Raw genomic sequence first — 13,622 nt, 5'->3', positions numbered from 1 at the left:
AATTTGATACAAAGAGTTAACCCCTTCAGGACGGAGTCAATAGTGCACGTTCTGATCAAAACAAAACGTAAACAAAAACTGGAATTTGCGCTATATGTCTGTTCACCCGTAGTTCCCCTCTTTCATATTATATGCACCCACACTTATTATATATCATTTTGTTCAGGAGAAACAGGGCTTTACTTTATCATTAACTATTCATATATGGAACATAATTCATTATGAATAAAATTAAAAAAAAAATGTGAGAAAATAAGATTTTTTTTTTTAATTTGTATTTCCGTCTGACATTTTAGCTGTGAATGTCATAAATGCACATATTTGTAATCAGCGATGTCTCACGAGTACAACAGTATTCCCCATTAACAGGTTTTATGGTGTTTTGGAAAGTTACAGGGTCAAATATAGAACGTTCCATTTTCAAATAGAAATTTGCCAGATTGGTAATGTTACCTTGGAGACGGTGTGGTAGCCCAGCAATGAGAATTACCCCCATAATGGCATACCATTTGAAAAAGTAGACAACCAAAGGTATTGCAAGTGGGGTATGTTTAGTCTTTTTTAGTAGCCACTTAGTCACAAACACTGGCCAAAGTTAGCGTTCATATTTGTTTTTGTGTTAAAAAAGCAAAAAACGAATATTTGGCCAGTGTTTGTGACTAAGTGGCTACTAAAAAAGACTGGACATACCCCACTTGCAATACCTTGGGTTGTCTACTTTTGCAAATGGTATGCCATCATGGGGGTAATTCTCATTCCTGGGCTACCATACGCTCTCAAAGGCAACATAACCAATCTGGCAAATTTCAATGTCAAAAAAATGAAATGCAAGCCTTATATGTGACTCTCTAACTTTCCAAAACACCATGAAACCTGTACATGGGGGGTACTGTTATTCTCGGGAGACTTCACTAAACACAAAAATATTAGTGTTTTAAAACAGTAAAACATATTACAACAATAATATAGTCCATAAAAGTACTGTTCGTTTGTAAAAAATGCAAAAAACGTCACTTTTACTTAAAATATCATCGTTGTAATACAATTTACCAATTTGAAACACTAATATTTGAGTTCAGCGAAGTCTCCCGAGTAAAACAGTACCCCCCATGTACAGGTTTTATGTTGTCTTGGAGAGTTACAGGGTCAAATATAGTGCTTGCAAATTAAATTCTCAGCACTTTCTCCCTGTGTTGTCAGGTATGTCAATCAAATTTTAATTAATCAAATCACCTAATTATGTTAAAAGATTACTTAAATATACACGTAGAATTTTAATATATATGCATTTATGGGTATTTAAATTCTACGTGTATAATAATGTAATCTTGTATGTAATTATATGTATATATATATATATATATATATATATTTGCGGTTATTTGCATTTTATATATAGATGGATATATATAGAATGTCATTCTAAGTGTATTTTGTTACCTATATATATATTAATAACAAAATACAGTTAGAATGAAATTACATATGTATATATAATTTATATTAAATTTTGTTTCAATATTTTATTTATTAATTTTATTATTTTATTTATTTATTATTGTAATTATACGTATTTATATATATATATAATATATGTGTATATATCTATTATATATATAATATATGTATATTATATATATATGTAACGTCATTCTAAGTGTATTTTAATACTGATATATGTACTTATATTAGTATTAAAATACACTATGTATGACGTTAAATATATATAATATACATATATAATTTATTTTATAACCTGTCTAATAATTTTTTTTTATACTTCCCACCAGCAGGGGGACTGTGATATTTTAGACAGTCCCCCTGCTGGCAGATCCACAGCCAGCTATAGGGGGCCATGTGATCGCTCTTTGAGAGCGATCACATGGCCCCTGGGGGCCTGATTTGCCGTGGGAGGGCTGCCTGGGCTGTGAGGCAGTCCTCCCGAAGCGGAGCGCAGGGAAGGTAAGTATCCCGGGCGCTCCAGGGCTCAAAGCCGTTACGGCGTGCTATGCCTTCACAACGGCTTTAAAGCCCACTTAAAGCGTGACGGCATAGCACGTCGTAACGGCGGGAAGGGTTTAAACAACATCTGTCTATGCTGTCAAAACATGATCTTTATAGCTTCCTATAGTCATTATGGTACTAGGAGTCTTTGGGTACAGACTATTTGACACCCAAAATATTTACTGCCTCTGCTGCTCAGAAACAATTCTGAACTTTCAAAAACAAGAGTGACGGCACCCAAAAATGTAGACACGAAAAAGGATTTCCTGCAACGTGACCCATAGGCAGGTGCACAAAACATTATGTCTAAGCAGCAGTTAAAAACACAGGTAGTAGGAGATGTTCACTAATGACAGTGTATGAAACCCGCACGTAAGGTTTAGTTGCTATGGCAACTTTTTTTGTTTTTGTTTTAAACCTTGCTGTCCTTCGGATGCCCAATTGAACTGTAATGTCAGTCATTTGAAAGTATACCCAGCATCGTATACCCAAATACTTTCACAGTTACATCAAATAATATTTATGCCTATTCACCTATCCTTTGTAACTGCAAAAAGGTCATCCTCTTCATCATCGAATAAGCTGGTCTTTTTAACTTTTGTCTCTTTTTCTTTTGCTACAGGGGGAGCATCAGTTGTCGGGCGAATTTGCTCAGCTGTTTTTTTCTGATTTAAGATGCCAACAGGATCCTACAGGCATAAAACAACGTGAAGAATAAGTTGTATTCAAAAGCTATAAACCACAAACAGTGAAGGTTTTTTTTATTTAAACCTTTTTTATGCAGCACACAATACATATAATAAAAAAACAATCTATATTTATATTGAATTAATACGGTTACAGCTGCTAGTATTTTCCTCATAAGCACATAAACCACAGAACTGTTCGATTTTTAAGGGTGTAGCTTGCCAAGTGCTACAAACGAGGCTGCAGCATTTGGGTTGATGTGGAGAGTACCTAGACTGCTTGTTGAAGTGACAATTTACATTTATTCACATTTATATTTATTCTAGTACTGTGGAGAACAACAAAGGGTATATTTAACCCCGTAGTGACGAGACAATTTTTACATTTTCTTACCGTTTAGGACCAGGGCTCTTTTTACATTTCTGCGGTGTTTGTGTTTAGTTGTAATTTTCCACTTACTCATTTACTGTACCCACACATATTATATACCGTTTTTCTTGCCCTTAAATGGTCTTTCTAAAGATACCATTATTTTCATATCATATAATTTACTATAAAAACATTATACAATATAATGAACAAATGTAAAAAAAAACAAAAACACATTTTTTCTAACTTTGACCCCTAAAATCTGTTATGCATCTACAACCGCCTAAAAACCACCCATGCTAAATAGTTTCTAAATTTTGTCCTGAGTTTAGAAATACCCAATGTTAACATGTTCTTAGCTTTCTTTTTGGGAAGTTATAGTGCTATAAGTACAAGTAGCACTTTGCTATTTCCAAACCATTTTTTTCCCCTTCAAATGGTGGTATTTTAACATTTTCCCATGCACTAATTCTACCACCAGTCTTTGTCAAACTTTTGGGTAGTCACTCTTTTGTGTTATTTTTCTGTCAGATTGTAATTTAGGCAAGAAGACTCAGTTCCTGTTATGTGTTACTAACAAAGAACACCCCAATATGTGTGCAGCAACATCTCCCGAGTACAACAGGGCCCCCAATGTACATGTTTTATGGGTTTTTGCAAACTTACATGGGTCAAATGTCGGACTTTCCCCTTTTCCATGTTTGCACATTGAAATTTGCCAGATTGGTTTGCTGGGCCTGTGTTGCCTTTGAGACCATATAGCAGCGCAGGAATGAAAATTAACACCATCATGGCATACCATTTGTAAAAGTAGACAACCTACGGTATTCAAAATGGGGTATGTCCAGTCTTTTGTAGTAGCCATTTAGCCACAAACGCTTGTCAAATTTAGCATTCATATTTGTGTGTTTTTTTTTTACACAAAAACTGCACTTTTACTGGTGATTTCATCGTCGTGATAGTATAGTTTGCCAGATTGGTTTGCTGGGTCTGTGTTGCCTTTTGAGACCAAATGGTAGCCCAGGAATGTGAAATAACCCCATCATGGCATACCATTTTCAAATGTAGTTAACCTGGGGTATTCCACAAGGGGTATTTCCAGTCTTTTGTAGTAGCCAATTAGTCACAAACGCTGGCAAAAGTTAGCGTTTTTATTTGCTTATTATAAAGGTTTTTATATATATGTATATATATCCCTGACAGCCACTAGAGGCCGCTTCCGCGATTTACACTGAGTAAATAGCCCTTATCTGAAGCTGGACGTCCTCTTGGAGTCCAACGTCAGATAAGATCCACATAGGAAAGCATTGAGCAATGGTTTCCTATGGGCAGGTTTGAATGTGCGCGCTTCGGGCCATGCATGTGCATTTCGGCTCCACTAGGGAGCTGACGTCGGCGGGGGAGGAGAGGTCACCAGTGCCAAGGGAACCCAGCGCTGGATTAAAGTAAGTGGCTGAATAGGTTTTAACCCCTTCAGCGCAGAGGGATGGGAGCGCAGAGGGATGGGGGCGCTGAGGTAGGGGGGCTCTCCAAGAGCCTATAGTGCCAGGAAATTGGGTTTGTTTTCCTGGCACTATGGGATCCCGTCAAGCTTAACAAAGTAGTTTTATTGTGTAGATCATGTCCCTACAGTTTCACTGCTATTTAGGAGTTAAATTACTTTATTTCTATAGACCAAGCTACACCTTTCCTGTTTTGACTCACACATCTAGACACTTTTTGAAAAGAAGTGTTAATTTTGGAACATATTTCAACACAGTGTGCAGCTGTGAATGCAGCCTCCTGTGTCAGATTAGAGAATGTAAAAAGCAAAAGAACAAAACAAAAGTTCACCGGAGGAAACATAATTCTTTCAAAGCAGCAGCTTTGTCAGAGAAGCACATTTCAAACCTATCCCAACACAATCTAATTTTTTTTATTCACACAGTTTATAAAAGATCCAGTTTTATTAGTATATTTTAGTTTCTCATGTATGGTGTTACAGCTTCAGAAATGCTATATTTGTTTTATTTCTATTGCCTTATTGAAGTACATTTAAAAAATAATTATATGGACTTTCAATTTACAGAATACAATGCACTCTGCTGCACCTATTGCCTCCAGTGACAAATCAGTAGGCTTTATTGTGACGCACAAGCAGCCTACTACAAAGGCAACAAAGACATTTACAGATAGACACACATAATTAAAGTTACACATGTTTGTGCAATGTATAGATTACAATTAATGTCTTACATAATGCAACCAAGTTATCTACATATTTGCAGATGACAGATTCACTTTAGCCCCGAGTATATTACAATTCATCAAATGTTGAATACATACATAAAGGTGCCCCACCATATAAGATCATCTTGTACTGCAAAAAAAATAAACTACTCTCTCCCTGCTACAGAGGGAATGTGGTCTGGGCTAATGGGGAAAAAAAAAAACCAAGCAAAATAAAATCAAAAAGTAATACTACACCTAAAAAATAACAAACACTTTGTGACAAAATATAGAAGAACCTTACAACCCAAGTATGGGAATGGGAGACTGGTAAAAAAGAAGCAAGCAGAGGAAAAGATGTTGTAAACTTTTACCTCTTCATCACTGCTAAAAAGTCCTGATTTCTGAATCTTGGTTTCTGCAGGTAACGGCGATGGCTTGCTTGGTTTCACCGCAACAGGCAAGGGCTTCTTTTCTGTTATAGAACCAAACAAATCCTAGACAAACGAAGAAAGGAACATACGATCACTAGATATAAGAGCAATCGGGAATGCATAAGTAGTAAACATATCACACGTAGAATTAACATGATTCTGAATACCAGGGCATGTCTGAACGAGAAACAAAAATGGAAAGCTGGTAGCAGGCAGTTTACAGAATCGACTGTGACCTCTGTTTGTAATGTAGCAATCTCCAAAATATAATTTTCACATGAACACAAAAACTATTCTTAAAATATTACCTGGATATTTTCAATTATAAAATTTAAGTTTGGTGAAATATGCATAAGAATACCTCCAGGTCAAAAATACTCACAAAAAAGCACGATGATTTCTAATAGTAAAAGTAAAAAAAAAAATACAGATGGCCTTGCTTGGCCTGAAATTCCAGAAAGTGTTGCATATTGCGCATATCAACACTAGGATTAGATGCAACAAGAAACAGAAACATATCATAGCATGAATACTGCAGGAGGTTAAAGAAGATGGATACCTCCATACCTCCTCATCGTCGTCATCAAACAGAGACACAGCTTTGTTTGGCCTTGTTGCTGGTAATGTTGTTTTGGGTTTTCCAGTACTTTGGCTTGGGGAAAATAAGTCCGCCTGAAAATAAAAGCAAATTTATTTTGTTTTTTTCTTTTTCATTATATAGGATCTAGTACATAACAAGGGGAGATAATATTATGCAATCCTTTCTAGTACCCCCAAATTAAAAAAAAAAAAAAGAAAAAAAAAAGGCCTTTTCAGCAGAATGTAGAGAACTGGCATCTTCCAAACATCTCATGGCTGGGTAGGATAGCATTCATTAAAATGAACTTGCTGCCAAGGATGTTCTAAATTGTCCCCATTTCACTGCCCAACACATTTTCAAAAACACTTAGGTCTTTTCTCATCAGGTACGTTTCAAGAATGGTAAAGTCACGCCATTGATTTTAAACTGTCACCTTGCTAAAACTGAAAGGGGGCCTGGCGTTGCTTGACTTTTAATTATAGTACAAAGCAACACATCTACTTCGGGTGGTGGAGTGGGTTACAATAGGCATACACAGACAGAACAGAACAGGGATAGGAAACCTTTGGCACTCCAGATGTTGTGGACTATATCCCCCATAATGCGCTTACACCCATAATGCTGGCAAAGCATCATGGGAGGTGTAGTCCAAAACATCTGGAGTGCCAAAGGTTGCCTATGCCTGATCTAGAAAGCAATAGAAGAATCTCAGATAGGAAGTCCCCTCCAAACCCGGTTATGGATGAGAATGGAACATAACAGGGAACTGGCAAGGTTGCACATCTGGTCAGTGATACCCTACAGACTTGGCACAGTATGGCACAACGGTTGGAATTTACCTAATTTCCAACTACTTCCACTGACATATCACCTCGCATTCCCACCAAATCTTGACTTAAAGGCACTGAGGTCCCTTCTCCCTCAGGCTAGACATGTAGCAAAAAGTTGAAAACTTGAAACATTACCAGACCTTACCAACAACCAGACATGAACCATCCTTCATGTAGAGATTATAAACTCCAGATTTATTTAAAGGGCATCCAACAACAGCATCAGGTGTACCTTGATTTCACTCCACTCGAATCGATTTGTCTGGAACCCGAACCTCTAGAGCATGTGATTTCACACCTATGTACCACTCTATAAAAGAACCCATGAACCCTTATTCTTTGGTCATTGGCGTCCGCATTGGAAACAACACTTTTGGTGCCACAGTGGCAGAAGATTTGAGATCTAGTGCAGCAAGACGCAAGAGTCGCAGAAACTGAAGGCCATTGACACTTCCCCTTCGGGGCTTGGCTGGCACAAAGGCTCGAACCTACACGTTTGGTGAGATTGCTGCTCTGCAAAAAGTTACACACTATGATCAACTACTTCTCAGATAAACCCCCTTTTTCAGCCAGCCCCGTTTCTACTCCGCTACACGAATACCCCCACAGTTATGTACAAAATGACACAATTTGCATTTTTAGCGTAGCCAAGAGACTAATCCCAGTGAAATGGAGGCGATCAGCGCTGCCACCTAAGCAGATATGGTACTCAAGAATGGATGAACTGTGCTCCACGGAAGAACTGATTTTTAGTGCAACTGACCGATAATATGCAGCGATCTGGACACATTGGCTTGTATCCTCAGTGTCTGACAGTTTTCGAGCTCTGCTGTCCTGAATGCCCATGACCTCACACAATTCTTGAATGGCGAGACCCCCTTCGGATCCACTCCTAGAGTGACAGTCTCATATAACTCTATAGGCTTTCTAAGGGAACTCGCACCCTACATGGATTCCACATAGGCTAGGTTATCAGGGAGCGAAACCCATACACAACACTACATACAGAATACTATATGCCTATCTCGGCACTATTCGTTTATGTATAACATGCGTACTTGTTACAAAGTCAATAAACTTTGATTTCTCCCCCCAAAAAAAGATAAAAAGAAAGCATGATGGGCCAAAAAGCAGGATTGAACGCCAACCGGAAACCACCCCGCTGTTGGCTCCCCCCGTTACTACAGCCTGTCCTGCTCCCTGATACCCCCCATCCTCCAATCCCCTCCCCTATGCCAGCACCTGCTCCCCCCCCACCCAAATCACACACCTACCAATCCCACCTTAATACGGACACCCCCTACCCAACAAGAACACAACCTACCAGAGGACAAACGACTAAATAACGACCCCTGACAGGACACGCAAGAACAATAAGACACAACACCCACACACACCGAATACGCGATAACCCATACAATTAACCACGAATTATCGCCCACACGGATCAAGGACAGGAACTGCCCTGGACATACCACCATCCCAAGATGACAATACCACAGGGGGGCCAAAGTCAAATACCCCACCCACCCAATACCCCAGACTGCATCACAATTACCACCTGAACACAACAACAGCTCACATAACCTACGGTGACTCTCCTACACCTCCAGATGGGACGAGTCGTATGCCAAAGACCCCACAGGGATCTTACCCTCCATAACAATAATCAACTAGAAATTGAAAAGAAGCAGTTATCTAGACACCACCACTGTTAACGCAATTGATGACAATTTTCTAATTGACTCTAAAGTGACATTTACCCCCTCCCTATTCTTCATTCTGTACCTCATAATTACTGTTTATAATACTTGGAAATAAAGAATTTACAAAGAAAATTAAACATTTTAATTAGACACTTCTGATCTAGTACATGAGAGGAGATTTGAACGGTCATGCAATCATTCACACAGATGGGAACATACCTCTGAATCATCCTCATCAGAAAAGAGACCACTAGCTTGTTTTTTCGTTGACGGTTCGGTTGGCTTAGCTTTTTCTACAGGGACTTGACTCTAATAAAAAGACATTTGCAACAATAGCTTTAGAGGCAACATAAATAAAAAACTCACAAAATATATTTACTCCAAACACAGTATTAAAGGAACACTCCCTGGCATTTTTAACAATATAGCAAATATACTTCCCAAAAAACATGCATGCATTTATATCTGCATGGTAAGTTGCAACCTTTCCAAGTTCCCCCCGGTTTCCTGTTGTTTCCTCCGGTTTCGGCTCTCTGGCTTCATTTCCAGGCTGGGCGGTCTGCGGGGCTTTTTCGTTGCAGCAAAAATCGTAAGTTACATGGCCGTCGCAATTTTCGGCGCGGCTGGTTTACGTCATCCTAGTACGACGATCGCACGCATGGTAGCAGTTCGGTCCATAATTACACGAATGCCGGCATTCGGTTACGGCTTATATACGGTATATAGCAATGTTTTAAATATTTATTCGTGTGGAGCAATTCGTTACATATTCTGGTCATCTTATGACCGTTCGTTTGCCGAAACGCTCTTCAATATTAGATGTTAAACTTGTTATAGGCGCTAGGGCGACCTCTGGTGGCTGGTTCATTATTACTGATTTCTCTCTCAAGTGATGGTTCCACGACCCTGGTGGTCATAAGGGTTATGACATATGGCATAAATTACATTCTAATTTGGGTATGATTACAGGATATTTGTAGACATATGTTATGACAACACTGCGGGTGCTAAATGTTACGGAGGATTTTGGTAGCAATAGTTTGTGACACATATATGCTTGTTAGGATATATGTCTGGAATAAATTCGGCCATCAGAAGGATGGTTTCAAGTATGATACCTTGGTCTACGGTATACTTTCTGGTTTTATAGTTAACACATACACCATATTAGTATCAAATATATATACAGGATATTGTCACGAGCAATGTTTAGCATTTTGATGATCATGGACCTTTTATGTTTCAGTATTCAACAGCAATTCCACAGTGGGCTGTTACTCTACCAACTTTGTCACTTGACATAGGTCAGTAATCACCATTAGTTATACCTTAAGGGTCACGCAAGACCTGGGTCCTTATGTGTGTTTTTCTGTATTACTAGGTATAGGCATCCTTGCTCTTTTTGAGTATTTGGTTCCAGTCCCCTACTGTTGGAATAATTACTGGTAGGTATCGGAATAGCAGGGGATTGAGGGGTACATTTTTATAACCGTTACAAACTCAAAATTACTCTCGTAGGTTACTACAGATCGCCTGTATCACCTTATCATACTATCTTGCAATTTGCTCATCAGGTACGTCATGTTTTTCTCGATTATTTTCTCCCTCCCTACCTACCCATTTCGGGTAATAGTACAGATATACTGGCATACAATAGGAGCCTCTAGGTATGTTTTTCTGGCCTTCTACGCCTTACGTTAGTGGTCCCGCGAGGCCAACATCCATCCTCATTTCGGAGGGACGGCATTCCCTCGGGCCAATTCATAGCTAGCCGCCTCGCTTGGTTGCATAGAGAGGGCCTCACTTGTCACTCCCATTCGATCTTATGCTATTACGAGTCACGGAGAGGCCACCCCACCATAATGCCAATGGCCACGTACCCCACACTAGCCAAATCATAGATAGTGCCTCTCAAAGCCGCTTGGCAACTAGTAGGGCTTCACCTGTCACGTTACTAAGTAATACTTTCGCCGCTTGGCATTAGTTACACCAGCCAGTTGGGTAGGACCTCAGGTAACATTATTTTTATGTTGTAGCATGTCACAAATACCCGAAGGCGGGGAAGATTTGTCCATCCCCAGCACACCGGCTAGATCGATCATTCCATCCTGGGGTGACGACAACGCGAGCCCTGCATCACTCAGGGCATGGGCCATTCCTAGGATCACTGCCGAACTAAGAAAGAGGAATATTCCTTTCCCAGCTACGGCTAGGAAAGCCGAATTATACAGACTGATGAATACGCAGACTGATAACTCGGGGGCGGGGGAAGGGTCCAGTGGCAGCCAGTCTTCTGATCTGATACTGTTTTGTCCTCAGTCCTGACCTCTTTGGGTCGTATTACGGATAAACTCGACAAAATGGATGCAGATAGCCAGCGGTCACCTTCTGCATTAGGTAATCCGGTCGCTACGGTGCGCCTGGACCCCCTACCGGGTAATATAACCAACTGGTCTGAAAGACCCACATATTATTAATCCGGCACATATGGTGCCTGCAAACACTAAAAAGGACATCTTGGAAGGGAAGGATATCAATCTGGTATCACTTCTTATAGCCTCGCAAGATGTCCTTGAAAATAAAACCTATGCATATGGGGATGTGTCGGTTGTGTTGAAATCTAGGGACCCTAGGTTAAATCGCAAACTATCTATTCCCGTATTTGTGTTGGCTTTCGGGATATACAGAGATGTGATATGCTCTGTATATCCGGATAGGAGACAAGAATTGGACCTTTATCTCCACAAGAACAGTGGTACGTCTTTTTACGACTAACACCGTGCTTTTTCCGCAAAGGCGTCGGCTGCTCTATCCCAGTTCAATTATCAAGCTGATTGGGGTGTGCTTGATACAGAACTTTTTTGTCGACACTTTGCGGGCCTCAAAACCCCAGCTTGTGCCATTTGCTCATCCAACTCCCACACGGCTAATCTGTGCCCCAACTCTCCAGAGGTGAATGCCTTATTTTCCCCTACTAATGTGATGCCCACTGAGAGAACAGGCAGAGTGCTGAAAGATAAACTAGGCTGTGATATAGTGTTTTGGGGAAAATCGCAAGTCTGTAACAATTTTAACACTGGCACTTGCGGATACAGTGCCTGCAGACTACTGAATGTCTGCTCCCAATGTTTATGGGCTCACTCCAAAGTAATGTGCCCCAATAAATGATATCCCAAGCAGTACTTATCGTCTCTTAATGTCTCCCTACTGAAAGAGTTGTTGTGTGGTCACCCATCTCAACATCTCGTTGAATTTTTGGTGGCAGGATTTACTTTGGGGTTTCACACAGGTATTATTCACATGCCTACGGGAATCTTGGAATGTAAAAACTTACAGACAGCTCCTGACATTATTGACCAAGGTTTCTTAATTGGCCCGTTCGACTCCCCGCCTTTCGCGGTTTGGAGAACTAACCCCATAGGACAGGTCACTAATAAATCATCCAATAAACAAAGGTTAATTCTCGACCTATCGGCTCCCCATGCATCACCTACCCAAGTCTTAATTCACTAATTCCATCAGAAGAATTTTCCCTCCAATATGCTACCATAGATAATGACGTCACTGCCATCCTCTCGGCCGGGGTAGGTGCATGGCTTAGTAAAACGGATATAGTAAACGCTTTTAAGTTACTCCCTATCCATCCGTCCCTGTGGCATTTACATGGTGTTAAGGTTCATATTTTTTTCACGCGTCTCACGTTTGGTTCTAAGAGCAGCCCCAGGATTTTTGATATATTTGCTGAGACGTTGTGCTGGATGCTGCTTAATATCTGTAAATGCCCCATCGTTATCCATTACCTGGACGATTTCCTGACCATAGAAAGTAACCTGGTACCTCCTAATAGCCTCCTGTCCATAGCACGACTGTTCACACAACTAGGAGTACCTATTTTACCAACAAAGAGTGAAGGTCCAGATACGATCATCATCTTCTTGGGGTGGTGCTGGTGCATATGAAGGCTAGCCTCCCCCGGGAGAAGATTGAACGCATCCTGGCAGCCATCGACCTTTACCTAGCAGGTGGCTCATGTAATAGGAAGGAGTTACAATCCCTGTTGGGTTCACTAAATTTCGTGATGAAAATTATTCCACAGGGGAGAGCGTTCATATCCCGATTGCTTAGCCCATTTCCCCTATTGCAATCTGATGCCTCCCGCATTACGTTAGATTACATGCCACCGCTGACCTACTTATGTGGAGGTAATTTTTGCTAAATTGGAATAGGAAAAGCATTTTTATCCCGGTATGGACAGACGCCGCTGCCACTTAAGGATTTGCCGCTATTTGGGGCAATGAATGGATGTGGGGTAAATGGCCGGGGGAAATTACTAAGATTCCCAAGTTCAAGGACACATCAGCCTTATTTGAGCTCTATCCAATTGTAGCAGCAGCAGTTAAGTGGGGAGCTTGCTGGTCTGGGAATACGGTGTGTTGCTTCTCGGACAACATGGCAACGTGCCATATTGTAAAAAGGGACGTTCCTCTTCCCTGGCCATCATGCGGTTTATGATGACTCTCACATGGCTAGCTGCAAAACACAGTTTTCTCTTAACTTGCATTCATGTGCCGGGGGTTCTGAATATCGCTGCTGATCACTTATCACGGTCTCGGTTTCAGGAGTTCCGGGCAGCACTACCAACAGCTACCCTGATACCAACTCAGGTACCGCAGTGGCAGGAGATGGTTTGGGACTAAAAGAACTGCTCTATCACGGGCAGCAACTCTCGCAACTTGGTCTTTCCGATAATACCAGGAAGGCATATGGCAGGGCTTTTCATGTTTTCAATAGATTCTTGCTGGAC

General features: G+C 40.5%; 1 protein-coding gene across 2 annotated transcripts in view; it reads right to left on the bottom strand.

Moving 5' to 3' along the window:
* Nucleotides 1-13,622, bottom strand: part of LOC134575828 (WASH complex subunit 2A-like) — a 67,774-nt gene that overhangs the window by 34,604 nt on the left and 19,548 nt on the right. For both annotated transcript variants that reach the window (XM_063435259.1, XM_063435260.1), the window contains exons 16-19: nt 9,038-9,127; nt 6,270-6,374; nt 5,643-5,765; nt 2,539-2,693 (exon numbers count right to left, since the gene is read on the bottom strand). In XM_063435259.1, the coding sequence (XP_063291329.1) occupies nt 2,539-2,693; nt 5,643-5,765; nt 6,270-6,374; nt 9,038-9,127 (473 nt within the window). The remainder of the gene's footprint in view (nt 1-2,538; nt 2,694-5,642; nt 5,766-6,269; nt 6,375-9,037; nt 9,128-13,622) is intronic.

Source organism: Pelobates fuscus, chromosome 10, assembly GCF_036172605.1.
Source record: "Pelobates fuscus isolate aPelFus1 chromosome 10, aPelFus1.pri, whole genome shotgun sequence".
NCBI lineage: Eukaryota > Metazoa > Chordata > Amphibia > Anura > Pelobatidae > Pelobates > Pelobates fuscus.
Note: the sequence above shows the minus strand (reverse complement) of the source record. Positions and strands in the feature narration are given on the sequence as shown.